This window comes from Podarcis pityusensis (genome assembly GCF_964106645.2).
Source record: "Podarcis pityusensis genome assembly, chromosome: 8".
In the NCBI taxonomy this organism is placed as follows: domain Eukaryota; kingdom Metazoa; phylum Chordata; class Lepidosauria; order Squamata; family Lacertidae; genus Podarcis; species Podarcis pityusensis.
Window position 1 is genome coordinate 33,319,996 of NC_138033.1, and position 27,610 is coordinate 33,347,605.

A 27,610-nucleotide genomic window follows, 5' to 3' on the forward strand; every position below is an offset into this window, starting at 1 on the left:
TAAAGCTCCAATGACTTTTAAATGCCTTTTAAAATGTATGTGTCTGGCCAAGCTATCCTGGATTTTGACTTACATTTTTTGTATTTATTTTGTGCTGTTGTGTTTTCAACCACTTTTAAAAGTAATTTTTTGAATACTAATATATTGATTTTTATGCTCAATTTCCCCCTAATATATGCACTTTTGTAATCCTTGCTTGGTTGGAGAACTGCATTTAAAAATTTGGATAAGTGTGAATTCGGAAGGATAGCTGTATTTCAAATTGCATGTTGTTTCAGGAAGTGCAAATATGGCAGTGTCACCTTTAAACACAAACCAAATTTCTCCCCCATCCCTTCTGGAGGACTGCAACTGCCTTAAAGGTTTGCATGTGATCTGAGTAAGAGGGTTCACACTCTCCCGCCAGCACCTTCTGTGACCTTGCAAAGTGCCCTGAAGTGGAGCATGCTTTGATTCCACTCTTCTTCATTGGGGCCCTGAAAAATGCAACTGCCCCTGAGCAACTGCTTGGGTTGGTTTGCAGATGCACTGACAGAATATGAAGCAAAAGCTAGAAAATAATAGATGATGCTCCCCCTGCTCCCTACCCCCTGGTGCGCCACCACAGATTGCAACAGAACTATGAGACCCGCATCTTCCAAAGTTCCTAGGAAGTTCTTTAGGGATCATGTGCTGATTTTCCACCCAACAAAAAAGATGGGGTAGGGGCTGCAGCCAATTCTTGTCTGCAATCTCTGCATGAGGGGTGTTGCGGGAGGAGGAGAGTGCAAGAATTACGATGACAAACTCAAGGAGAATTGTGGAGCACTTTTAATTTGCAATGTTCCATATACATGATAAATAAACAGCAGCAGTGGGTATAAACACGTTGAAGAAAACTGGCGTTCCCAACCCTACTTCTGGGAACATTCATCCCCTCTGATTTCCTGCTCAGGCTGTGCTAAACAGGGAAAACCCCGTTTCCCCTTCTCAATTCTCCAAGCTCCTCCTTGGTTTCCCCTCCAAACCCTTTCAGGCAAAAATTGACATTTTGTGGGCACCCTTGTTTCCTGCTACAGAAGGAGCAACACAGTATTTCCTTTGCACAACACAACTTTATGCTAGCATGTACCCTGGTCTGACCTTTTGTATTTTTGTGACGACTGCAATGGCTTTTAGCAAACAAAGCTGACTGATGAAATGAGAAAGGAGCAACTTCACAATGATTGTGAGTTTCTCGGGCTGCTCTTTTTCTCATGCCTCTTCCTTTTCCTCCTCCCCACCTTGGGAGGTTCTGGATTGTGGCTCTCATCCAGCTGGCACTGTGCTTTCTGCAGCTTCTCCACAGCTGCTCCTTCTATCCCCAACACCTTTGCACAGCAGAGGCAGATGTCCCCAGAAATGTGGCCAGCCCAGGGAGTTTGCCTTTAGGTATGGGCTGCCCCTGTTTTTCTGAGCAGCGGAGACCATGCCACATGGGGAAGAGAGGGGAGTCTCCATTTGCAAGTGAGGTGGGAGGTGGGTTGTCCATGCAGGTCCAGGGTCACAGCAGCAGGGGGCAGCACGAGGTCATTAGCAGGGGTTGAATAGGGGGTCACAGTTATGGAAAGTGGAAGGAACCCAAAAGGCAGGGCTTCTTTCAGTTCTGTTCAGTTCTGCAAAGCAGATGTTCTTCCACTGAGATACACCCCTTCCCCTAAAGGGGAGCAAAAGGCATCACTCAGGGAACACCACTCCAACATCCGCTCCACTTTCTTAGTCTCTCTAGGGTGACACAAAATCTAGGTGGCTGGATGTTCGGCTGGAATAATTCAGTGCTTCCTCCAGTGAAGGAGGAGAAGAAGAATGCAAGAAGCCACAAGCAGCTCCAGTTTGATGCTCCCCCCGTCAATCAGGTTCTACAGTTTTCGGAAGTTGCTCAGGTCTTCATCCCCATCGATTTTGAGGCCCTGGAGCAACGGGAAATCTAACAGGGCCCTGTCCAGGAAAACGGCATCCTCCTGACAACTGTAGTCGAGCTCTCTGTTTGGATGGTCGCTGTGAAACCACAAGTTCTCGTAGGGCTTTGGGCTTGGCGTCCTGTCGCTTAGGAGGGGCTGCGTGGAGTTGGAGCGCATGTAGAAACTGGGCGAGGCCTTCTGTTGGCTGCAGTAGTTGTCCACAAACACCTTTGCGTACTGGACAGACTCTGGGCTGTTCACATAAGAGGCTGGCGCTGGGTCACCGGTTGGCAAAGTGGTCTCAGCATTAGCCATATAAGATTCCAAGGAGGCTGTCATTGACCCATCCTCCAGGGCCTTAGCAGGCTCCCCCTTCCCACAGGAAAGGCATTTCTTTTCATCCGCTTCAATCACCAAGATGGCCGAAACAACAACAGGGCTGAGCTCGCACGACTTTGGAGCCTGGAGGATCTCCTGGGAAAGAAGGCAGTAGGTCAAGTTAACAGCTAATGGCCACAGTACAGGTCACCCCGCTGTTGGGTGAGAGGAAAGGCCCATCATCCCTTGAGGTGGAATAACCATCCCCGGTGAGGCCTCAGCATCAGATGGTCTCTGAACATGAAGGCTTTGCAGTGTTGGTCCTCATAGCTAGAAAACTCCAATAATCTTGGATTCATCCATGTATTCATCTGGACCAGTTGTCTCCAACCTGGTGCCCTCTGGACACTTTGGACCTCCACTACCATCAGCATAGCCATAAGATGCTGGTGCCAGTGCTGGCTGCAGCTGATGGAAGTTGTGGTCGAATTCGGCTTGAAGACAGGAGGGTGGCAAAGGCTGACCTGAGCCAACAAAGCACAGCTGAGGCCCATGTCCTTAAACATCCCTGGCCTGTGGCTGCTGACCTTTGGGGTCAGTATGTGCTGATACCTTGCTGTGGCTACTATGCGATGTGGGGCTCGTGATGTGCAGAACTCGGGGTGGGTCAGGACAGGGGGGCTGCCCATGTTCCCAGCCGTGCCACCTGCCCATGACTCACACTGCAGCTGAGATGTGTGTAAAATGTGGGTCAGTATTCCAAAAGGCCTGGACAGGTAGAGGAGGAATAGGAGGGGCAGCAGGCCAAGCCCAAGCGACTCTACCCCCCACACTACATTTACCTCTTGCAGAATGGCTGGTGCCCATTTGCCGAGGCTGCTGTTGGCTGGGTCAGGGACGCTGGGCCAGAACTGGGTTTTCATCCTGTGGGTCACATGAGAGAGAGAGATCTGGTGAGACTCAACATCCTAGGAGGCAGGATGGACATCCCACGAAAGGCAGGATGTTATTGCTTTCGCTGTGTCAGCCTGATTCCCATTCAACCACTAAGAGCCCAGCTTATTGCTCCTCCTTTAATTCCCCATTGTCCCACCCCCTCCAACTACTGTTGTCCCACACTTTCCCCTCCTGATATTCATATGCTTTGAAATCCAAATAGGAGAGCAACATCAATTGCATAGGAAATCTCCATCCTTTGAAATCCACACTTATCTGAATTTTGTGATGTAGTTATCCACTCAAACAATGTTCACAAAAGTGCGTAAAAAGCTCACACAAAAAATAATATATTAGTGAACTTAACATACACAAGTGCATTATATTCTTGCACAAATGTGTACGTCAGTCAAAAGAGTACAGTGTATAAAATATGTTTGTTAGGAGAAATTCATATTAAAATGCTGATGAATTTTAATGAGGATTTTTTAAAATTGCAAATTGCTGCAAAATGTGGAGAACTGAACTTAAGATTGGGAAAATGAGAAATCTAAATAACTGAAATTGACTGATCCTTCCCTCCCTACTCTGAGTCCCGACTCATTCTTTCTCCTTGTCCTTTGCTTTCATGCTCATTCACTGCTTCTTCCCTACTTACATCCCAAGCCCTGGTCTCTTCCTTTCCTCCTCCTGCAAATATCTCACTTCCTATCTGAGGCCCTCTGGGCAACCACTGTGTTTCCTCATCTGCTCTCAGAGATGACAAGCAGGATGAGTTCTGCAACTCCTCCCCACACTCACCTTTTGCTCTTCTGGAAACAGATGACCAGGACAATAATTGCCAGCAAGAGGAGCCCAATCAGCATGTAGACAAAGGGGAGGTCCATGTCATCTGGAAGAGAGAGATCACAGAGGAGTAAGCCCAGGTGATAGTGGTGGCATGTTAAGAGGACCTTCCGCATTTGGGACTGGAGGAGAGAGAGGGGGATGGGGTGCACTTGGACTTGTTTAGCCTTGCATGGGCATCATTTGCTGGCTGCAGCCTCAAGCGGGGATGCCTTGCCGATGTGAGCCACAATGCATGTCAGGAATGTGCTCCCCCCCCCCCGAGTGCAGCAGAAGAGTAAGCCTCAGAAATTGAGCTAAGTGAGCAGGGGGCCGACTCTGCTGATGAGAGCTGGCTGTCAGAGTCTAGAAAGGGCAGTCCAGCCCCCCTCCTTCCCCGGGAAGACGCTGTTAGCTCCCAAGGAGAGGAAGAGTTGGAAGGTGCCCAGAGCATTGCCAGGCAACCAGCAGATAAGCCAGAGTCTGAGGCTGTGTCTTCTGGGAGTGGGGAGGAGACAGACCAGCCATTCAGTCCCCGTACTAGGAGACTGGAGAAGCTCAGAGAACAATGGAAGGGAAGGAGAAGAAAGGTGGGATTTTGTTTGTTTGTTTGTTTGTTTATTTATTACATTTATATCCCACCTTTCCTCTGAGCTTGAGGTGGCATATATAGTTCTCCTCCCCTCCATTTTATCCTCTCAACAACCCTGTGAGGTAGGCTTGGGTGAGAGAATGGCAGAATACAAGTAAGCTTCCCCCAGCATGAGCTGGCCTATAGCTTCATAGCCAAGTAGGACGAGAACCCTGGTCTCCCAGGTCCTAACCTGACACTCTAACCCCGACACCACACTGTCTGCGTTTAAAAAAATGACTTTTTTGGTGTAGGTTGGAGATAATATCCACTCCAAGCTGCTGCCTTGACCAGCACACACATGTTTAAAATGAGGCAGCAAATGCCCTGAATAGCAGCAGAATGTGACAGTGTGCTCACCATCCCGGGACCTGATACAGAACAAAATATGTCTGCCCCTAAGCCTTTGTTGTACTACCTACAAAAAAAAGTATAAAATGATAGAACCAGATACTGTCATTGGAGAGAAGGTTCCCAAATGTCATCTAGCCCAACCCCTTGCAATGCAAGAATCACAGCTAAGTGGAAAGAAAGATGGCTGTCCCTTCACAGGCCATCATTTCCAGAGGTATTTGCTGCCCCACTCTGAGCCTGTGTGTAGTGATGATGGTAGAAGTGGCCTCCTTGTTGTACGGGGAGGCCATTATCTGCAGAAAAGACAAACCTTTTTTTTTTAAAGGATAGTCCAGAAAACTGCAAGTTTTAAAAGAAACCCTTACTTTGCCCCACCTACCTGGACATCTGCTTCCACCTCCCAAACTTTCTGAGGTGTTTGCTCACCCCAAATGCAGCTGAAAACATAATAACTTAACAAGAGCCCTCTCCCCTCCTGGGGTTTCCAGCAACTATATTCAGAAGCACTTCTACCCCCAAGTGTGGAGGCAGAGCATGGAGACAGCCCACCGCCCCCACGAACCCAGCCCCACCCTCCGTCCTATGGTTCTCCTTACCAATCGCCTTGGTATAGAACGTGAGGATGGTACCATTGGTGCTCCCACCCACTGTTGAGGCCATGATGTGCACCCTGTACATTCTGGAAGGCCAGAGACCCACGATGGTGAAGGTGTCGACTGAAGAGTTCACGACAGCACCTAGACAAAAGGCAGCCATGTTTAGCCCCCGCAGGGTGAAAGTGTAGCTGAGGCAGGGGGTTCTGAGGCCAGAGGGTAGGTAGATTTGACAAAAGGCCACCTGGCAACGCTTCGGACAATGTGGCCTCTAGTCTAGCCTATGAAAGCTGGTGTCACCGTAAATGTTACCAACACGACTCATGTTGTTCTGGCCTAGTAGGTTTTAGAAACTATACAAAACCCTATTCAGTGGAAGTTATAGCACTGTATATGCTTTGATAGGCAGCCTACATGTGAAGGGATATAGAAAGGTATAGAAGAGATTGTGAAAGGATGTAGTGAGGAGAATCTGCTTGCTCGGACTGTATAATGTGTCGAGATTGTGCGGGAAAATCTCACTCTTGAGGTATGTAGCCCGATAGTAAGTAGGTACCCTGTTCTTCACTGAATCAGACATCCAGCTCTCATGATGCAGGTACACTTTTCCTCCAAGAACTGGTTCACCCACACTTCTGTTTCCCCGCAATTTCTTCCATTTGTCCGGAGATTTCTAGCCATGGGTCCAAGAGGTTTCTTTTGTTGTCGTGCTGCTTTCCCCATGAAAACCTGCTGTTTATTGCTGAATCAGAATGATCTGCAGCAAACCCAATCGACATTTGTTCCAACTGAGCAGTAAACAGTGGGCTTTTCTGAGGAAAGTGGCAGGACAACAAAACAAAACAAAAACAGAACCTATCAAATACCTGACTAGAAACAAACAGAAGTGTGCATGAGCCCAACGTGACTTAATTTCTACGCATGCGTAAAGCTAAGCTAAGGGAAAGCCTCGGTATAAGCCTGGGTGATTTATAGGCTGGTGGACTCCAGTTCTGTGGGTTTCCCAGAGGCTGCTGCTATGACCAAGGAATTATCCACACTTATCTCTTGCCCCACTCATTCCAGGCACAGGCCTGTGTTTAAAAGTTCTGTGTCTGAGCATCCCCTGCCCCGAGAGCTTTCCCACAAAAACCTGCTCTTTAGCACTCAATCAGAGCAAACAATAGTAGCTCCAGAGCAAAAATAAAAAAGAGGGACCTTTGGACATGGAGCTTTAAAATGCGGAGCATGCCTAGAAAGAGCAGAGGACAGGTAAAAAGGTAAAAGTAAAGGTACCCCTGACCATTAGGTCCAGTCGTGGCCGACTCTGGGGTTGCAGCGCTCATCTCGCTTTATTGGCTGAGGGAGCCGGCGTACAGCTTCCGGGTCATGTGGCCGGCATGACTAAGCCGCTTCTGGCGAACCAGAGCAGCGCACAGAAATGCCGTTTACCTTCCCGCCTGAGCGGTACCTATTTATCTACTTGCACTGGTGTGCTTTCGAACTGCTAGGTGGGCAGGAGCTGAGACCGAACAACAGGAGCTCACCCACATCGTGGGGATTCGAATCGCTGACCTTCTGATCGGCAAGCCCTAGGCTCTGTGGTTTAGACCCGCGTCCCCCTAGAGGACAGGTAAGTGTGGATAAACCCCAGGTAAAGTTGTCTTAAACATCATAATGGTGGGGCTGTTGAAGAAATCCACTGCACCTCCAGGCCTGTTGACCAGAGGTGAAGTTAGACACCCAGCCATCTGTGCAGCAACGCAGATCCCTTCTTCCAGCCCAACTTGAGCTCTTCTTGTCCACTGGCTGGGCAATTCAGGGTCCTCTCACCCTTTGCTGGGGGGATATGAAATGACACAACTGGGAGGGGCTGAATGTATGGGTGTGACTCACTTTTCAGGTCCTCATTGGTGCCGTTCCAGAAAATGGTGTAGTTGGTGATGAAGCCATGCCGCTTTTCAACCGGGATGGGTTCCCAGTGAAGCTGAGCTGTGGACTTACTGATACTCCCCGGGTGGAGTTTGGGGGTGTCAGATGGAGCTGCAGAGGGGAAAAAGGGGGGTTATTACTATTGCCACCAGCAAACCAGGGTCACCAGGAGGCTGCAGGGGGACTGATGGGTTTTATTAGGGCAGATCCACAGCATAGTTTTGAAGCACATGGCTTTCCCCAAAGAATTCTGGGAATGGTAGTTTGAGTCCCAGCTTTGTGAGGGAGGGGAAGACTACAGTTCCCAGGATTTTGGGGCGAGAAGTTAGGCACTTTAAAGGCACATTGGGTGTGCTATAATCCCATGGTGTGAATCAAACCTGAGAAAGGCAATCTGGACCAAGGCTTGCTAGGAGTCATCCCTGGAAGCTGCTCTTAGCTCTACATTTCAGAAAGATAGTGCCTGAACATGTGCAGAGTATCTTTCCAGCACCACTGTACATCCACAGGCACTCCCTAACCCAATCAGAGGAAGTGGCATCCAAAAAGGTTTAGGGTTAACTCAAATAATAGCATGGGAATTTGTAATTTTGGAAATTAAGTTGTGGGGCGTGAATATCTGGGGGACGGGAGGAATCCTCCAAGTCTAAGGGGACCCTCCGGAGATGTCTTTCCTATGCTGCATTTGTGTGTTCTCATGATGGTATCAGGGCAGTTATAAGCGATTCCAATACTCTTTGGGGCAGTTCCCCTCTGCCTCCAGACAGCAATAATATGATAACACTGGTCAATCTCTGCAGCACAACTAATAAAGCAGAATGGCATGTGGATGGTCCCAACATAAATCCACCACTAATGCACTATTATTGTATCAATTACAAGCTGCAGAAAAGAACCTCCCTCCTGCAACCACCCACATCGGTCTGGATGGTTCCCAAGATGCCGAATGAAGACAGTTTTGTTGGAAGGAAGATAGTTTTATGCGTCCAAATAAGACTGTGCATCCCCAGATGATGGCAGCTGAGAAGAAGCAGGGGGAGGCCATACCTTTCTGCCTGGTGTAAACTTCCAAACACTGGGGCATCCCCACTCTGTCCCTGTAGAGTGGGTAGATGGAGATGTTGTAGCGTTGAAAAGGTTTCACGTTTTCTGAAAGAGAGAAGGGGAAGGTTGTCCGTGAATGTGAGAATGGGAGCCAGAACATCAGAAGGTGAGCTGGTGACTGGGCCTGAAGAACAATCTGGGATGATATGTACCCATTTCACAGAAAAGAGTGTGGAGGGACTCTCAGCTGTCCTACCCCACTAACGGGCATCCCTCCTCTGTGTCCCAAGTGGCTCTTCCAATGGATGAAAGGGCTCCAGCCCTCTCTCTCCCTCTCACCTTGGATCAGAGCACGTGTGACGGTGCCACTCTGCACTTTGGTCCATCGCATGTTGTTGTGACCGTGGTTGCCATCAGATGAGTCTTCCGCCGAGGTCATGCTGTGCCACTCGATGATGTAGCCCCTGGCTGGTGTCGCTGGGGGATCCCAGTGCACCCAGATGCTTGTCTCGTTGTGAGGGGAGGCCTGGAACTTGGGCACGGGTTGACCTACGGACAGTATCAAGAAGATGCAGGGGAGATGGTTAGAATTATAGGCAAGAGAGCATAAGAAGGCTGACTGGTGATGGGGGGGATCATAGAATCAGAGAGATGAAAATGACCCCAAGGGTCATTAGTCCAGCCTCCGCAATGTCAGAATCACAGCTTAAGAACCTCTGACAGATGGCCATCCAACCTCTGCTTAAAAGCCTCCAGCGAAAGGAGACTCCCTCGGAAGGTGATGGACTCTCCTTCACTGGAGGATTTTAAGCAGAGGTTGGACGTCAGAGATTCTTCAGCTGTGATTCCTGAAATGGCAGGGGGTTGGACTAGATGATTATCAGATCCCATTTGACTTTACAATTCTACGATTCTGTGATTCTAGTTTGTTCCACTTTCAAACAGCTCTCACGGTCAGAAAGGCGGCAGACTGTCCTTTGTTGGAGGTTTTGCGCAGAGGTTGGACGGCTATCTGTCAGTAGTGACTCCTGCGTTGCAGAAGGTTAGACCAAATGACCCTTTGGCTCCCTTCCAACTCTACAGTTCTATGATTCTATACAATCTCCACACAGTACATATGTGTACTTGGAGATGGCAATTGACCTCTTTATCATTGCTGTGTCTTAGTTGTGGAAGACCTATGCAAGACCTCAGTATAAGCTTTTTAAAAATTTTAAAAATCCAAAGCACAACCCCCCTTTGCCCATTTCTCCAATCCTGTACCTATCTTTGGAAAATCTTTGGATAGGTACAGAAATACCTGTGTGTGTTCTCCAAAGAGAAGGTAGCGAATGGAGAGAGAGAGGAGTAATTGAGGTGAGGGGCTTGCGCACCCGCCCTGATACCATTGGTCAAGTTGCATCCATTAGTGTGGATGGCAAGCAGTAGAACAGAGATGAATATCCAGGATGGAAAAAACCCCAGAAACCTGTGGCACACAGAAAAACCAAGCCCCAAGACTTGTGTAGAGGGAAACCCCAAAATCCTGCAGCTGGCAGTGAATATGCTCCTACTCTTGAGAAAGTGAATACATTGCAAGAGGTGTGTAAAAGTGACTCTTTGCAGGAGAGCTGTCCCCAGATTGAGGAGGCTCCTACCTTTCTTCTCAGACAAGTAGACTTCAGTGGGCTGAGATGAGCCTCTGGCGTTGTAGGCCATGAGATAAATCTTCTGGGTTCCAAGTGGAAGTGAGAAAGTGCAGCACGTCTCAGAGGTGTTGCACAGTGGCGATGGCTCCCCGCTGTGCCGCCGGGTGCTGAGGGTGGCCATGTAACCCAAGATTTTCCCATGGGCCTCATTGGGTTTCATTGGCTGCACAATAAGAACAGAAGAATATAAGAAGAGCCTGCTGGATCAGGCCCATGGCCCATCTAGTCCAGAATCTTTTTCTCACAGTGGCCAGCCAGATGCCCCAGTGGGAAACCCGCAAGCAGGATTCAAGCACAAGAGCCCTCTCCCCTCCTGTGGTTTCCAGTATTCAGAAGCATTGCTGCCTCCAACTGTGGAGGCAGAGCAGAGTCATCATGGCTAATAGTCATCGGCAGCCCTCTCCATGAATTAGTCTAATTAAATTTGGTGGCTATCACTGCATCCGGTGGCAGTGAGTTGCATAGTTTAACTATGTTTAGCTGCATGACGAAGTCCTTTCATTTATCTGACCTGAATCTCCCAACATTTCTTGATAAAGACAGCCTCTTGTTGCCCACTTTACTGTAAGGGGTTGCTTGCTTAATGAATGAACCAAAAGTGCACATTATATCCAACATGGGTGGGAGCAGAAGACCCTGGATTAGCCTCTTGCACCTTATGATGATGCCTCCTAAGACTGCAAGACACAGATCTCAGGAGGGCTTCTTGCCTAGCACAAGCTGGTGCCCTCCAGATGTTTTGGAATGGTCAGATTGTAGCCGATGCGAGTTGTAGCCCAAAAATCCTGGAAGGCACCAGGTTGCAGGAGAATGGTTGGCCTTGAGGTCTGCAATGTAGTCCCCCACCCCTCACCTTCCACAACAGCTGCACTTCAGTTCTTGCCTCTGCCTCCCTGGTCTTCACTTTCCACCAGGCATCAAGCTCTCCTGAAGGTGCTGGAAGAGAAAAAGAGGCTTTGGGTCATCTACAATGGAGTTTAATGTGAATTTGAAGTTGCTTGTGTCTCTCTTGTTTTTGTTGTGGTAGGGTCCACACCGTATCCTCATTAAAGTGACAGCCCACACTCCCACCACCGCTAAATTTGGACTTTTCTATCCATAGGAAGAAAATTCAGTATAGGCCCAGGCTGTCTGAAGGACCATATTCTCCCATACAAACCTTCCCTGGGTTCTGAGATCTTTGGGGGAGACCTTTCTCTTAGTCCCAACACCATCATAGGCATACTTGGTGGGGATGTGGGAGAGGGGCTTCTTGGTGGCTGCTCCTAGACTCTCAAACTCCTTCCCTAGAGATGCTAGACTGGCTTCTTGTAGTCCTTCTACCGGCAGCTAAATACCTTTTTATTCTAATAGGCCTTGGGAACTGACTCTTTTTCAATAGCTTTTAATACTGCTGTGCTGTTTTATTATCTGAATTTTAACAGAGCTGGTTTTTTTTATATTGTATTAATTCTATTAATTATTGTTATTATTAATAATAACATCCTGCCCTTTTGTCAGATCAGTACTCAAGGCACAAATTAAAACAACACACATAAAATACAGAAGTCTAAAAACATACGGAAAATAATTGTTCGAAAGTAATTAAAGTCTTATCTTTTGTATGTTTTTAGCCTTCCGTATTTTATCTGTGTTGTTTTAATTTGTGCCTTGAGTACTGATCTGAAAAAAGGAGATTATTATTATTATTATTAATAATAATAATACAAAATTGCAAGTTACCTGACTGTGGGTACACTGAACTGCCTTGTGTGGGTGGCTGGGTTTTTTTTTTTTTACATGTGTGGTGGAAAGTGATCCTTTCCTGGGTGCTGCCTTTCACGACACCCCTGACTTCCATTTTGTTTCTGTCAGCCCAAAGGAAAGAAGGTAGCCTGTTGTTTTTCAATGGTTGTTGCTGGAGGTACCTTGGCGGTCCTTTTATTTTTGAAAATGCTCTTGAACAAAACAGCTGTACAAAAGTGTTGGCAGATAAACTCATTCCCTCCTCATCCTGCATGGTTTGAGGCTGGATCGGTTCTGAGGCTGCCTCCCAGCAACTCCTCCTGGCTCACTCAAAACCCTTTAACAGCACAGGGAACGGAGGAACCCCTGGTTTCTTATTTGGATGAGCTTTTCAGTTGAGAGCTTAGGAGGGGCTCTGGACTAGCCCCCTGCCCTGCTTCCCCCTTGACAACAGGGCCACAGGATTTCGGAAGAAACTGCCCCTCCGTTCCGCCCACCTTTCTCGTGGGTGGTGAAGTTCATCATTGGACTCCAGTCACTCCAGTAGCCGGCTCCACCAAATCTCTGGCAGCGCATCTGGAAGTGGTAGAGGGTCCCAAAGAGGAAGCCGCAGTGCCACACACGCCACACTTCCTGCCTTTCCCAGGTGGGGTTGGTGATATTGTGGACCTGGGGGGCGAAAAGCGAGAGTGAGAATGAGCTGTGATTCCTGTATTGCAGGGGCTTGGACTGGGTGGGCCCCTTCCACCTCTACAGTTCTACAAAGAATAACAGCCAATCGTCCAAGGCTGCTGTGCCATTGGCCCCTTGGGTGTAGGGATGGAAGGATCTGCCAGGTTCACTTCTCTCCCTTTCTCATTTTCCCAATCTGCAGCTCTCCAGCAATCTGTGCCTTAACAAAAATCCTTTTTGGAAACCCTTAAGTGTTAGAGGAAGGTTACCAGATGTCCCCGTTTCCCAGGGACAGTCCCCAGATTTACAAATCAGTACCCTGACAAAATCCATCCCTTTCAACTGAAGTTGAAAAGTGTCCCTGGATTCATTGAAAAAAATCTGGTAACCTTATGTTAGAGTGGAAATTTATCCTACTAAACACACTTTCTGTCTGCAGTTTTGAGTAATGTACATATTTTGTAAGCACTTTCCCCTAAAATAAAGCATTTTTCTTTGTTGTTTTCACTAATATATTCTTTGTAATTAACACTTTCCCCAAATAAATGCATTTTGGTAAACAATGGTCAATCGGAGAACTGCATCACCAAATCCGGATATGTGCAATTTTCAAAGTTCTTATATTGTTTCAAAAAGTGGAAATTTAATAGATTTGGCTTTCAATGTGAATGAAATAGAACTTCTCCTTGACCCCTGTGTTCAGAGCCCAGCCTTCACCAACTCTTTGCCCTTGGCCAGCAGAGCCATGCTGGCTGGGCTGATGCGAATTATAGTCCATAATGGCTCCATTGGCTTGGGCTGGTGATGGTTGCAGTCCAGAATGGCTGCCTTGGCTAGTGTTGATGAGAGTTGTAGTCTGGAACATCTGGAGGGCATCTGATTGGCAAAGGCTGCCTCAGACATCACTGGTAAGGTATGGTGAGAGAGCACCAGCAAAGAGGAGTGACTTGCACCCTTGATGCTCCAGTAACAGGGGAACTGGACCACTGCAAGCCCCAAACCAGGCTGTGCTTGGAGAGGTTGACCAATCGTAGCTAATTGTGGGTGAGCTGATCTGGAGGAAAAATAGCTCAGTTGCACATTTGCTTATTTGAACAGCAGGGCTACCACTGGAGCAAAAGAAAAAGCAGCAATAGAAGCTGGCAGAGCCAACATGAGGCTGATGAGCCCCTGGCTTGCCGGTTGCCAGGGAACAGCCTGGGAAAGAAGTGTGAAGATAAGGGACCAGGTGCTGTGTGTGTGTTTTAGGGATGATGGATGTGACACAGGACAGGAGTGAAGGAGAACAGATATTCTTCCATCTTGTCATTATTCTGGTCTCAAGCATATCAAGAAATACCTAAAATTATTAAATCATCTGTTCAGGTCTCCCCACAACTATCATTATTGAATATGTGGAGGGACAACATGAAAACATGCTGCACAAAGAACTTTTGACATGGATGCTACCAGCAGCTAGGATCTAAGCGCCCAGCAGTGGAAAACCCTGAGAAATCTACATTTGTCTTTTTGGTATAAGAACTTATGGACTTCATATATTTGCATGTTTCCAGGAGGCTGAAGGATTCAGAACGCTTCTGTGTCACCTGGTGGGACTTTATTTCCTATGCTTCTTAGAAGCTCAGCATCCACCATCCACGTCAGCTTGGGAAATATGCCTTGATTTATATTGATGTGCCAGCATTTCTTCTCTGATTATTTATGGTTTGTTTGCTTAGCATACAGTATGAAGTAATACCCTGTTATTGCACTTTCGGGTTGGTAAATATGGGAATAAATGAGTAAATAAAACAGTCATCAAGGGGTTAACAGCAAAGCCAAGCACGTCCTGGGGGTTGGGGGTGTGCTTTCTCTTGCATCAAAAAGCTGCTCTTGAATGAGAGATAGGAACCTCCTTCAGCCCTTGAATGAGAGCTAGGAAACCCCTTCAGCAATGGAACTGGGTGTGTGTGCAACAGGTGGAGGCCTGCTTTGATCTCCAGGCTCCCTGTTCGGAAGAGATACTTGAAGTATAGGTGGGTTCCCATGAGGCAAGACACAGCAATAACAGCAAGAACCTTTACTGAACTACATAACTAGGAAACAGGGGCAAAGCAACTGCTTATATACATTGCTGAAAGCCTGGGCCACTCCCACTCCCAACGTGATTGGCTGTCCAAACTTCCAAGCTGTGAATCACAACTCAGAGTTCAAGGGCCAATGGCAGAGGCCCAAATCCTGAAATGTTCTGTGACTGGACATCATGTATCGAATCAGAATACAGGGGCTCAGAATCCTTAGTCCAGACTCAAGCTCAGGCAAACACAAACCACTGAATACATAGCAATACTCACCAGCTTCCACTCCTGGTCGCCCTCTGCCTGGTAGCTCAGGTCACATAACTGGTGCATGTGCTCGCTGTCTCTCCCTGCTTCCCACATGACAGATATGCAGTCAGTCTCCTCGGGGATGGACTGCATGGCGTGGATGGTTGGGGGGTCCAGCTTGGCTGAAATGAGAAGTGCAGGGCAAAAAGCTAAGGCAAGGGCAGTGGTGTGTGTGTTAAAGTCTGATCTTGAAGGTCTGATCCAGCCAGGCTTTTCTTCTATGGCAAGCCTCAGCTAGCATTTGCATCTTTCATTTCCAAACTCCCCACCTCAGGCAGAAGCGCTGCAAAAAGATGCAAAGTCAGGGCGGACTCCGCTGCCTCTGCCTCCACACACCTAAATCGATGGGGTCTGCACACAGAGGCTCAGAGCCCACTTCTCCCAGGGCGTTGTTCACCGACAGCCAGAAAATCATGGGGTGGTAGAGCAGGAGGTTCTCTCGGCCGATGGTGCAGGAGTTCTGCCCAGGCAGTGGGGTGCAGCTTGCGGGGACGGCCTCTGTGGGGACTTCACACACACCCTGGTTCCTGGAACACCAAGAGAGCAGTCAGTCAGTGGCTGCCAGAGGAGGAAGTACCTTTGACTTCTCTGTGGTCCCACCATGCGCAGGGGTGGGTGAAATGGGGCACTGAACTCCACAAATCAGTGCCTTAATGTGCTCGTGCTGGGTGACTCAGTTCAAGGAGGTACAAAACTGCCAAATTTTACAGACCCTCTAAGTATCCCTATTTTCCAGGGATGTCCCTGATTTAGAGAAGCCACCCTGGTTTCTGATTTGATCCCGGAATGTCCTGCTTTTGCTTAGGATGTCCCTATTTTCATTGGATAAATGTTGGAGGGCATGGAGTTACTTGACCCCTGAGCTGTCTGAAGGCAATCCTGTATAGGGAAGGTTTATTTTTTAAAAAAAGTTTAATGCTTTATTATGTTTTTATATACAAGGTTTGACCATGTGAATGGTCACAGAAATCAGCGAGAAATATTCGAACATACAATCAGCATCGGAAACCCATGAAATGCTTACAAATGTGTACGGCGATGAAGCTGTAACTCGAAAGACAGTGGTTTAAGTGTTTTCGTGAAGGGCGGCAAACCATCGAAGATGACGCTCCGTCTGGCAGACCATCGACGAGCAGAACGGCGGCAAATGTTGACAGAGTTCGTGAGTTATTGATGTGGGATCTGTGTTTGTCCCGGAAGAATTGCATATTCCGTGTGAAATAGTTACTGAGGTCACTGAGTTGTCCCACCCTCCATATTCTCCTGATCTGGCCCCACTGGATTTCTTTCTTTTTGCGAAACTGAAATCTGCACTGAAAGGCCACAGATTTTCCAACATTTCACATGTCCAAGTCGCTGTGACGAGGGAACTGAAAGCAGTACAAAAAGAGGACTTCTCCAGAAGTTTCCAACAGTTCTACGAATGTTGTCAACAGTGCATTGTATCAGAGGGGGTCTACTCTGAAGGCCTGTATTTCTCGCTGTCCGATTTCTGTGACCATTCACCAAACTTTCTGGTCACACCTTGTATGTTGGAAGCTGCCCAGAGTGGTTGGGGCAGCCCAATAAGATGTGTGAGGTATAAATAGTAAAATTATCATTATGGAATGAGACGTCCCTATTTTCATCAGAGAAATGTTGGAGGGTATGATTTTACAATCTTCATTCTCATTGTCTGGCCACCAGCTCAAACTATTGGCATTTCCCATAAGATGATCTGTCAACTGGCCTAGAGGTTCAAAGCCAGGGTCAGAATGTGGGAGACAAAGTTCCCCCACTGCCCCCACTCCACACTATTAAAAAAATTATATTTCCTTACCGGTATCCCTTCAGGGCCACACTGACTGGGAGGAAGCTGTCTTGCCCAGGGTCCCACCGGCACGTGAGGTTCTTTGTGGTGACATTCATAACGCAGGTGAGGTTTTGGGGTTGTGCTGGAGGATCTGAATGACGGGAAAGGGGGACGGAAGAAGAGAAGGAGATGAATTGCATCCCTGCATTCAGTGGGGCTGAACTGAGATCTGCATCTGCCACCCAATGAAATTTGAATTCTGTGTTTGAGATTTGTCTCTGATATTTCACAGTGGACATACAATGGAATTTCAGACAAACACTTCTTTTCCCAGTAGCAGCACTTGAGATGAGGCAGTTTATAAAATTACATATTTGATACCTACCAAAAACATAGCAATCAACAGATGCCAATAAATCTAAAGCACTGGAATGCTATGGGGAAAAATAAAATGCAAAACTTGGCTGGTAAAAGATAAGAAATGTTCCCCATTTTTAAAATATTCATTCTGGTTCTGTCAGAAAGGAATTGTCATCCAGGGCAGATCAGTTAGGGACCCTGGTAATTTCTCCCTTCACCTGAAGAATACAGCTTGGCTCATTTACTAAAATCCTCTGGAACTATCTGCTTGGGATATGCTGCAGTCTCATTTGCAATGGTTTCCACAAGAAGAATATGGTTGCTTTCCAGAGTTTTGACTAGAGAGATGGTAGAGTGGATCACATCACAGTAGACCCTTTGCTAACTTTACAGGCTACCAGTCAGGCTCAGCCCAAGATCTTTTGCTGCCTGAGGCAAAGGGGCCTGATCCCCATGTTGAAGCTGACCTGACAGGCAGCCAAGTCTTCCTTCAACACTAGCAATGGGACAATGCCTGCCACCCCACCTGTGGACAGCAAACTGTGGGGGCACATACCACTTTAATCTCCGATGCCTCACCGCCACTGTCCACTCACCAGGGTTTGCCACCTCACTCTGCCTCTTGGTAGGGCTGGGCTTGTTACCAATTGGCTTCTGGGTTCAATTAAAGGTGCTGGTTTTGACTTTTTAAATCTTAAATACTCTGGGACTAGAATAGCTCAAGAAATGTCCCTACCTCCTGACAATGAACACTTAGTTCTACTTCAAAAGACTCACCACCAGAGAAGACGCAGGCTCTTTGGGGGGTTGTGCTGCTCCTAATCTAGGGTCAGCTTCCTAAGAGAGGTACTCTTGGCCCCCATTGCTTCTTTTTAAATAATTTTTGTTAAATTTTCTGTTTTACAATTTAAAGTAAAGTAAAGGGACCCCTGACCATTAGGTCCAGTCGTGGCCGACTCTGGGGTTGCGGCTCTCATCTTGCTTTATTGGCCGAGGGAGCTGGTGTACAGCTTCCGGGTCATGTGGCCAGCAGGACTAAGCTGCTTCTGGCGAACCAGAGCAGCGCACAGAAACGCTGCTTACCTTCCCGCCGGAGTGGTACCTATTTATCTACTTGCACTTTGGCGTGCTTTTGAACTGCTAGGTTGGCAGGAGCAGGGACTGAGCAACAGGAGCTCACCCCGTCGCGGGGATTTGAACTGTCGACCTTCTGATTGGCAAGTCCTAGGCTTTGTGGTTTAACCCACAGCGCCACCCGCGTCCCTATGACAATTTAAAGTACCGGTACTCATTTTTACATCCTTAAGATATCAATGACTTCTCTTTCCATGGTTCATTCTACATATCATAAATCCCTGCATATTTTACAAAAACTATACCATTCAGTATTCCATTATTACATCCATCAAAACTTAATTACACTGTTGAATTTATCTTAATGTTGCTAGTGTTTACAGCTGTACACAGTTATTTCCCATAAATTCAATAAACGTTTTCCAATTTTCTCTAAACATATGTTCTTCTTGTTTGCTTATTCTACATGTTAAGTCTGCAAGCTACGCATATTATGGCAACTTAAGTTGCCATTCTTTTTTGGTTGGGACCTCGCTTGTTTTCCATTTTTGGGCTAACAGAACACGGGCTGCAGGAGTGGCATACATAAACAACCTTTTATGACACCTGGGAATTTAAGTCTGAATTATTCCCAACAGGAAGGATTCTGGTTTTTTTTTTGGGAAAGTACTTTTACACATTTTTTCCAATTTATTATGGATCATTTCCCAACACTCTTTTACCCTTCTACAAGCCCACCACATATGAAAGAACGTTCCCTCCACGTCTTTGCATCTCCAGCACATCTGATTCAGTCCTATACATCTTAGCAAGCCTACCTGGAGCTAAATACCATCTGTAAATCATTTTCAAGTAGTTTTCCTTTTAATGCAGAGGTTTTACCCCAGTGGACTTTTCCGGGATTCCCTTGTTAACGAGGATTTCCTTTTACTGTTGCTTTTTGGAAGTTTTGCACCGATCATGATTTTACTGCTTTTATCATTGTAAACCACCTTGATACTTTTGTTAAAATGAATGCCCACGTATATCAAAGATGCCTCCTGCCCCATGTCCCTTGCTCTGCAGCACCAGGGTGCACTTACATCCTGCACGAATCTGGATGACCTTCATCATCTGTGGCTTCTGTTTCCTCTTTACATAGCAGCTCAGAGTGGTCACAGTCTCATTGATGGGCCCGATGGTGATGTTGGAGACCTCTAACCCATCGTGTAAACTGTACTGGGTCCCTGTCAGGAACTCTTCGTCCAGTTTCCACATCATCTGGATTTCTTCATCGTCTCGGATGAGGCAGGAGCTTCTCCAGATGGTGCAAGAAGCTCTTGCTGTGGATCCGAAGAGAACCACTGGGGAGTCTGTGGTGATGCTGCTGCAGGCCAAGGATCCTGCTGGGATAAGGAGAGAAAGACTTATTGATTTATCCCATCTGTATCCCACCTTTCCTCCAAGGAATCTCAAGGCGGCTTACGTAGTTCTTCTCCTCCCTGGTTTATCCTCACAACAACCCCGTGAGGTAGGTTAGGCTGAGAGAGGCAGTGACCAGCACAAGGTCACCAGGAAAGATTCATGGCCGAATGGGGACTGGAACCCTGATCTCCCAGGTCCCAGTCTGACGCTCTAACCACTATGCAACGCATAGGCTTGGGAGAGCCACATGGCTCTCACCAAACCTCAGGGAAGGAGGCCTCACAAATCCACCTGTTGCTGCAGCTGTGGCAAAATGCACTACTACAGCTGTTTGTGGTTGGTGGCACATGCAATTGTGAATACTTTGACACAGCTGTTTATTCTATACTGTTAAGTATGATGATGAATTCTATTTAAGTACCCCTTTTTAATCTTTTGTACGACTTCCTTGGAAAGTGGTGGACTCTCTTGCCTTGGAGGTTTTTAATGAGAGGTTGGATTATATATTTACGTGTGATTCCTGCATTACAGGAACTTGGGGTCCCTTCCAACTCTACAATTTTATAATTCTGCGCTTATGCAGTATATTGTTTATTATATTGCTGTGTTGTCAAGCAGCCTGTGGCCTTTAAAAAAAAGTTAAACTTTTTTTTTTGTACTTTGCTGTAAGAAAAAATCTATGATTCTATTAAATGAAAAGAAAAAGAAAAAGGAATCAGCTGCACATCACCTGTTGTTCAATTATGCCCCAGATTGGCCCCATCTAGACAGCAGAATGGCAACCTACCTCCTGGGAGCAGAAAGAAGCAGGCAGAGCATCCCAGAAGCAGCATCATTTGCCCCCTGGACCAGGGCTTCTTAGGGCTTGCCATGGTGTTGCTCAGCGTTCTGGCATCACCTGGAATCCAGAGAGAAACACTTTCAGGCACTTAGCATTTCGAAATCCCTTCATGACACTATGGCGGGGGAGGGGGATGTTTTCACCTCACGCGATTGGCAATAAATGCTGCCAGTCCTAAACCTAGGTGGGATTTACCTTGGAGGAAGGGGACACATCTAATAAGAAGGTGCGCAGTTAGAATTTCACCACCTTTTGCATTGCACAAAGAGGATTATCATGAGGCATTAGCACCTGCTAGGCAATGTTCTGGGCTGCTCTGCGCCCTCTGCATTCGGTTTCAGGCATGCCAAAAATATCCATGACCTGGCTTTAGAAGTTCTGTGTCCCATCTTTGGGACACAGGAAGAACAGAAGACGCAGAGGCTGTGATGAGACAATGCAGTTGCAAAGTTTTGTTAATCCTTAAGATTGACATAAGCAGTGTGACATTTATCCAACCGTGTTAGAAAAGTTGTTGTTTCTGTGTGCTAGCAAGTCTCATGATCAATAGTTTACAATTAAAGAGAGCCAGATATAGCCAAACAGGTTTTTGTGTATGTGTCGTTAGGGAAGTGTATTGAAAAGTCCTGGATGAACAAATTAATAACAAGAAGGCATATGAACACCCCACAAGCAAATAAATATAGATGCAGTTCTCTAGCCAATGTGTATAAAAATACATATTTTAGGAGAAAACTTCAAAATTTTCACTTATCCAGATTTTGTGAAGCAGTTCTTCAACTGGCCAATGTTTACCAAAATGCATTTATTAGGGGAAAGTGTGCAAAAAGATGCCTGCATTAGTGAAAACAGCATAAGCTTGCATTATTTTTGGAGAAAGTCTTGCAAATGTGTAAATTAGTCAAGACTACATACAAAAATGTGCATATCAGGATAAATTTGCACTAAAATGCTGACAGAGGGTTGTAACCAATGTCAGTTCTACCCTGAGTAGAGCCTTTGAAATTTATGAACGTGGGTGCATTGATTTCAGTGGGTCTCTTCTGAGTAGGACTCAGGGCTTATCTACACTTTCTTTAGTCCCTCTTTTTTAAAAACAACAATAACAGCAGCAGCAGCAGCAGCAGCAGCAACAGCAACATAAAATCAGAATGGACCATGATGATAATCTAGTCCAATGCAGGAATCTTCTTTCCAGAATTGTCAGAAGGTCAATCAGACAATAAAAACCTCTTACTATTTGGAGATTGGGGTGGCATGTAACAACAGGGATTGCAGCTAACGTCATGTTAATGTATTTTTAATTTTAATGTATTTTTAATCTTTGTTGGAAGCCGCCCAGAGTGGCTGGGAAAACCCAATCAGATGGGTGGGGTATAGATAATAAATTATTCTTATTGTTATTGTTATTCTTATTATTATTTGTACACAGCCTTATTTTGGATGCTATCCAATTAATCTCTGCTAGAGCTGCCCCCAGATAGCTGTACTATACAACAAGCAGGATACAGTTTGAGCAGCAGAAACTGTTATTGATTCAAATGAATGGTGGTCTGAAGTATAATAAAGTGTCTTTCTAGCCCTGCAATGACCAGGCAGGTGAATTTTTAACCACCTCAAAATAAATGCGCCACAGAGAGTTTTCGCAAAGATAAAGCCAAAGTACTTAAGTGGGCAACACTGTTCAATTATACAACCGCTTATGCTGCGTATGCCTTTTGATGCACACCACCAATTTAGTCAATATAATGAGCAAATTAACCTCCCTGATTGCCATAAGTTCCAGATTTGGAAAATAATAATCTCACACCTACTTGGGGGAATGAAACAGGAGCCACACCATCTGCAGAAATCGAGCTGTGTGTGCGGAAAGGGAGAAGAGAGCTCCTGAACGATGTCATTTATGTAGCGATTAAGTACGAGTGGGGCTAAAACGCAGCCTTGTTTTACGCCACCCTTGATATCAATACTGAATCTGAAAGGCAGTTTGCAAGTCCGGTTCAGGTGTCGGCATCAGCACCAGAGCAGAGCTGTTGTGTAAGAAGGGGCAGGTGTTGATTCGCTGTTGGTCAGCTGAATCAAAGGCAGGTGTTACATAACCAATGCAACACACACACACACCTTCCTGGTGGGGAGCTAATGTTCTTCACTACCCTTTTTGCTTTCTTTTGGAGATTGCCTCTAGTTTACATTCACATCTGCACCACACATTTATAGCACCTTCATACCACTTTAACAGTCATGGCTTACTCCAAAGAATCCTGGGAAATGCCATTTATTAAGGGTGCTAAGAGTTGTTAGCTGACCCCTTACCATAGCTGTCGACTTTTCCCTTTTCTTATGAGGAATCCTATTCGGAATAAGGGAATTTCCCTTAAAAAAGGGAAACGTTGACAGCTATGCCCCTTACAGAGGTACAATTCCCAGCCCCATTAAATACTTCCGCTCTCAGGTTTCTTTGAGGATGGGGAAAGTAATGACTGTGAAAGTAGTATAAGTGTGCTATAAATGTATGGCATGGATGTGACCTTTGTCTCTCAATCCCAGGTGTGGGAGGGTTGTGTCTGGTTAGCAAGGGAAAGGCACTCTTCACATTCTCAGAGGAATTCCCCCTTGCTGCTGCAAAGCTGAGCCTGGGATGGAAAGCAGGGTACTAATGCCTTTGGTTGAAGCAGGCCTTGTAGATTTGTAACCCCCCGTCTGTCAGAGAGAAGGGCTTCTGGCCTAGGCTTCTTCCTGACCTGCTAGTTTACTATATGCAGAATTTTGTGTGTGTGGCATTTAATTATGTGGGTCCCCAATGACGTTTCTGGGGTGGTGAGGGAGGCCAGACACATGCTCACCTTCTTGGTGAGAACTAAGGGGGAAAAAAGGCTAGACAAAAACAATGAGATGAATCACTGATATTGGGATAGTTCTGAAGGCCACCCCTGGTGAGCTGACAGGCAAATTAGGGATTGTCATGCTATGCCTCAAGTCTACAACTCTCTGCTCCATTTATCTTTTTTACATTAGTTATAGCAGAAAAACAACTGCTCTGAGCTCCTCACTTCTTTGAGTGGAGAAAAGTTCCAGGCACTGTGCTGCTGGATTTAATTAGCTTTAGATGATAGAGAGCATCAGGCGCTTTGCACAATTTAGTTTATTTGCAGATATGTAGTTTGAACATTTTGGGAGAAAACCAAGGACACTTCTACAACAACCCCACCAATCCTGCATCACATTCTGAGCCTGCTATTGTCAGATCCCCGACACCTGTATGTGTTGACGCTTGTAGCAAAACTAAATTATGCTGTCATAGAACTCAGAAGAAGAATCTAAAGTGCCCCAAGCTCAGCTGCTGTGATGGGTCCATCAGAATGAATGGCTAGTTCTTCCAGCAACAGATGCATGTCTGAATGCCAAGGATAAGGCACAGGGTTGTGGCAACTTCACAGGCATAAGGCTAGCTCACAGCTAGGGGAGGCTGATAGAAATTTGAGTTGTGACTTGGTGCGTGGGTTAGGGCCCTATACTTAGTAGTTCTGTGGGTCGTTAGGCTAGGATCACCACTCTTAAATAACAACTCTTGCATACTTCAAAAGAGGCAAAACCCACAGGCCACCACTCATTCTTTAATGCCAGGTCTGATTGGCCTAATTGCTTGGGTACCCCACAACCATGACAAGTGGCTGGTTTCTGGAATGGTGGCTGATGTTGTGAGCAGTCATTGGCTCCCTTCATGGGTGGGTGGCATCTACAGAGGGACAAGTCCGTCAGTTTCGGTTCATCTCAGTGTCTTGTTTTCCCAGTCTTAAGTTCAGTTCTCTAAATTTTCCATGCATCAGCTTGCGATTTGGGTTTTTTTTAATACAAAATGTCCTCGTGGAAATACGCCAGTGCTTTAGTGTGAATTTCTCCTAATGTGCACATGGTTTCCCCCAATCTACACATTCTTGCAAAAATTTCTCCTTATTATAGCATGCATTTCTGTCTGTTATTTTCACTGATATATACATTTCAATGTATTTTATCCCAGAATATGCATTTTTGCACACATTACTTGGCTGGAGAATGACATTGCAAGATTCGGAGAAGTGCCCATTTCAAAGGGCAGCTTCATTTCGTAAAGGGTGAATTAGGGAGCTTCGCCTTTAAGTGAGAACGGAATCAGATTCCTCCCTCATCCCATTGGCAAAATCCTTCACTGGTGGGAATAAGTGATCTGTCCAGGGCATGCCTGCTGCTTTCCTGCCATTTTTGTCTTTCCTAGTTGTGTTTTCCTCTTCTTCTGTTCCCGAGCAAGCGCTAGATACAGCACTGGCCTCTCTCTGTTCCCAACATAATGCAAGCGTAGGATTTAACAGCAATCAAACTCCTGTTTGGGGGTAAAGGAGGTACACCCCAACATTTGGTTGGAGGTCCCACTTTTATTCCCTATTAGCCATGGAGTCTAAATGGAACCTCCATGTGCTGGGGCACTCTGCCTTAATGCCAGACAATGGGGACAAAGGGGGAAATGGTCATCCCCTCAAGCCTTACTTGTGGGTGCTGAGGAGTCTGGACTAGACAGTTCTGTGACCTAGCAAGACCATTCTTCTGATCTCTACCCCACAACTTCATTCTGGAGACGTTTCCATCACAAGCAGAGCTGTCCTGTGTCCCACATATCTGGAGCAGAGTTCCAACTATCTCCTGGTACAATGTTTAGCTCTACATGTCAGCATTACCCAGCACCAAAATGCCAGCTGGCTATTCTTCTTTGGCTGGGCATTCCCACCCACAACTGGCACACACAACTACCACCTAACAGAGAAAGAAGGGGTAATAATGCCCCGTGAGCCCCAGAACATATTTAGGACGACATTTTCTAACACAGCAGACCCTGGACAGGGCAAAACACAATCATAATCTGACAACACAACTGAGCACATGGCCCCATGCATTGAGTGGCAAGCAATTAAAAAATAAAAAATATCTGGGATCCCCAGAACTTACCTCTGCTTATTTTCCACTGACTCTCTGTTCATTCTGGGAAATGGCGACGCTGGAGATTGGAGTTGAATCACCTGCCAATGTGCTGCCTCCCCTCAATAAGTTTGTAAAGAGAGAGTGGGGGAAACACACAAAATTCTGCTTCCCAGCTCAAGGACTGCCGTTACTCCGCTCCTCTCTCTCGCCCTCTCAGCAAGGTAATTGCAAAATGCTTCTCCAAAGGCGTTATCTGCCCAACAGTGTCTCTCAGGAAGGAAGGAACTGTGTGGCTGGCACACTCACACACACATGCCACGCAGGGCTGGGAGAGGCAGCCCCTGCCTCAACTTCCCCAACCTTCACAGCTTTATAGGGGCTTTGCAATGTGCAGGCGGTGTGGCAATCTCCATCACCTTTGCTGTCAGGCAGAGACGGCTCAGAAACTCTCAGAGCAGAGACAGCCGCATGGGTGATCTTCGGGAGGTGGGGGGCAGAAAGGTGTGACTGGGCCTGACTGCATCCCAGCAAAATCTATTAGGATTTAGACCAGTGGTCCCCAAACTTTTTTGGGCCACTTCCCTCTTGGTTCCATAAACTCATCCCCAGTGCCCCTTACCATATGCTATTAAAAAACATAATTCATAAAAGTTTGCATGACCGACAAAGGAAGATAACAGCACAATAAAATTCAAAGCCGTCACAATTAATTGCACATTTATTCAAAATCAAATCAGAACCATTTTGTTTAATTCAGTCAACAGATCCAGTGATAGTCTGATAGTCATTTACACCTCCAGGAGCCCCCTGCTACTCTTTTGGCTCTTAGTGTTCCCCCCAGATAATCCCACAGCCCCCAAGGGGGAGGTACTGCCCCCTGACCCTGCTCTGTTAGCAAGGGGGATCAGGAGTAGTTTATAAAATAAAATAAAACTGAAGTGTGCAGATGATTATGAAAAATCGTCAAGAGACTCACTTGATAAAATTGATTCGGAATTGTGTGTTGGGCTCCCTGCAAGCTCTCCTTAGCCTCAGAGCTGTTGTTGTGCTGCCCCAGAAAGCTCCCAAATTGCAACTTGCGTGGGGGAAGGAGTCGGCCACAGAATGCTGAACAGCAGGGCAGCTTCTGCCAAAGCAAGAGGGACATCAGTTTGGCATGGAGGACTTCTTAAAGAGCCACGAGTCCCGGGAGGGGTGGGGGGTGATGAAAGTTGGAACGTATTCTGGGCCCCTGTCTTTGGCATCCTTCAGTGCTTGCAACAGGTCAAAGATTAACTTATTTCTGTTAAAATGATAGAATCATGGAACTGTAGAGTTGGAAGAGACTCCCAGAGTCATCTAGTCCAACTCCTGCAATGCAGGAATATACAGGTGGCCCATATGGGGATCGAACCCATGACCTTGGCATTATCAGCACCATGCTCAAAGGAACTGAGCTGAGCAGTAGAAAATAGTATCTAGGCTTCATTACAATATGACAACACCTTACATCCCTTTAACTAGAGGGATTTCAACCTTATGTGATTGAAGGCTGGCTGGTTGAAAATACGCAAGTTAAATGCAAACAATCTTGAAAGCTCTTTCTGAAGGCTATTTCCCAGCATGGAAAGACATTTTCAGCTCTCTGCCTTGCTGGGGAGTGGGTGCTCAGCGCATGGGTTCTGGGATGCTCCCTTGAGATTTTGCAAAGCCATCCAAGTTCCTGAGAAATCTCACATGAGCATCCCTAGGCTTCCAGAGCAAGCACATTGAGAAGGCCATGCTGCCCACCCCAGCAAGGGGGAGAGCTTAAAAGCTCAAAAATGGTACCTGCTCAAAGTTCAGATCCAAGGATGCTCCAGTGGTCAGAATGGAGGGAATTTGGAGCTTAGTAGGTTCTACATGCACGGGGCTTTGGAAGCTTCACTGTCACTATTTCAATCACATGCTGGCAAATTCTTGTTGTGCAATTAAAGTTAATTTGGTGCTCTTGGGCAGCTAACTTGCTCCCCTGCTCCAAAAAATGAAAAAACAACAACCCCTGAAGCGTTTGCCATACGGAAAGTGACAGGAAAATGCACTGGGAAGTGTGGGATACCAAATGCTTGATGAGACGTTGTATAACCTCCCTACAAACAAATCAGAATTTAGTTTTATAAATAAGCCAATGTTGTTTAACCTGCCACATATGTTGTGCAAAAAAAGGGGACAAAATTCTCAATAAATAA

At 46.4% G+C, this 27,610-nt stretch overlaps 1 protein-coding gene across 3 annotated transcripts; it reads right to left on the reverse strand.

Annotated features, from left to right (window-relative positions):
• Window positions 1-795: 795 nt before the first annotated feature.
• Window positions 796-26,478, reverse strand: CSF3R (colony stimulating factor 3 receptor). Of its 3 annotated transcripts, XM_081016631.1 has the most exons (17): window positions 26,380-26,478; window positions 25,431-25,521; window positions 20,400-20,510; window positions 19,291-19,593; window positions 16,802-16,925; window positions 15,319-15,509; window positions 14,950-15,104; window positions 12,442-12,613; window positions 11,073-11,155; window positions 10,169-10,382; window positions 8,871-9,080; window positions 8,535-8,636; window positions 7,452-7,598; window positions 5,580-5,720; window positions 3,975-4,065; window positions 3,080-3,161; window positions 796-2,393 (listed from the first exon to the last, which is right to left on the reverse strand). In XM_081016631.1, exons 3-17 carry the CDS (start codon window positions 20,482-20,484, stop codon window positions 1,878-1,880), a joined length of 2,616 nt encoding a protein of 871 aa, XP_080872757.1. In that variant the 5' UTR covers window positions 20,485-20,510; window positions 25,431-25,521; window positions 26,380-26,478; the 3' UTR covers window positions 796-1,877. The 3 variants fall into 3 exon arrangements, with proteins under 3 accessions (XP_080872757.1, XP_080872759.1, XP_080872758.1); XM_081016633.1 differs by lacking the exon at window positions 26,380-26,478 and having other exon boundaries at window positions 19,291-19,590; window positions 25,431-25,928; XM_081016632.1 differs by lacking the exons at window positions 25,431-25,521; window positions 26,380-26,478 and adding an exon at window positions 22,268-22,466.
• Window positions 26,479-27,610: the final 1,132 nt, after the last annotated feature.

What these genes read in the sequence shown, in the direction of transcription:
- CSF3R (XM_081016631.1), bottom strand. Translation starts at nt 20,484, where the DNA reads ATGGCAAGCCCTAAGAAGCCCTGGTCCAGGGGGCAAATGATGCTGCTT. An exon ending in CTTCACCACCCACGAGAAAG is followed by an intron (nt 11,156 to 12,441) that starts GTGGGCGGAACG and finishes TTTCTCTTCCAG; the next exon opens with CACCTTCAGGAGAGCTTGAT. An exon ending in CACCAGCCATTCTGCAAGAG is followed by an intron (nt 2,394 to 3,079) that starts GTAAATGTAGTG and finishes CTTCTTTCCCAG; the next exon opens with GAGATCCTCCAGGCTCCAAA.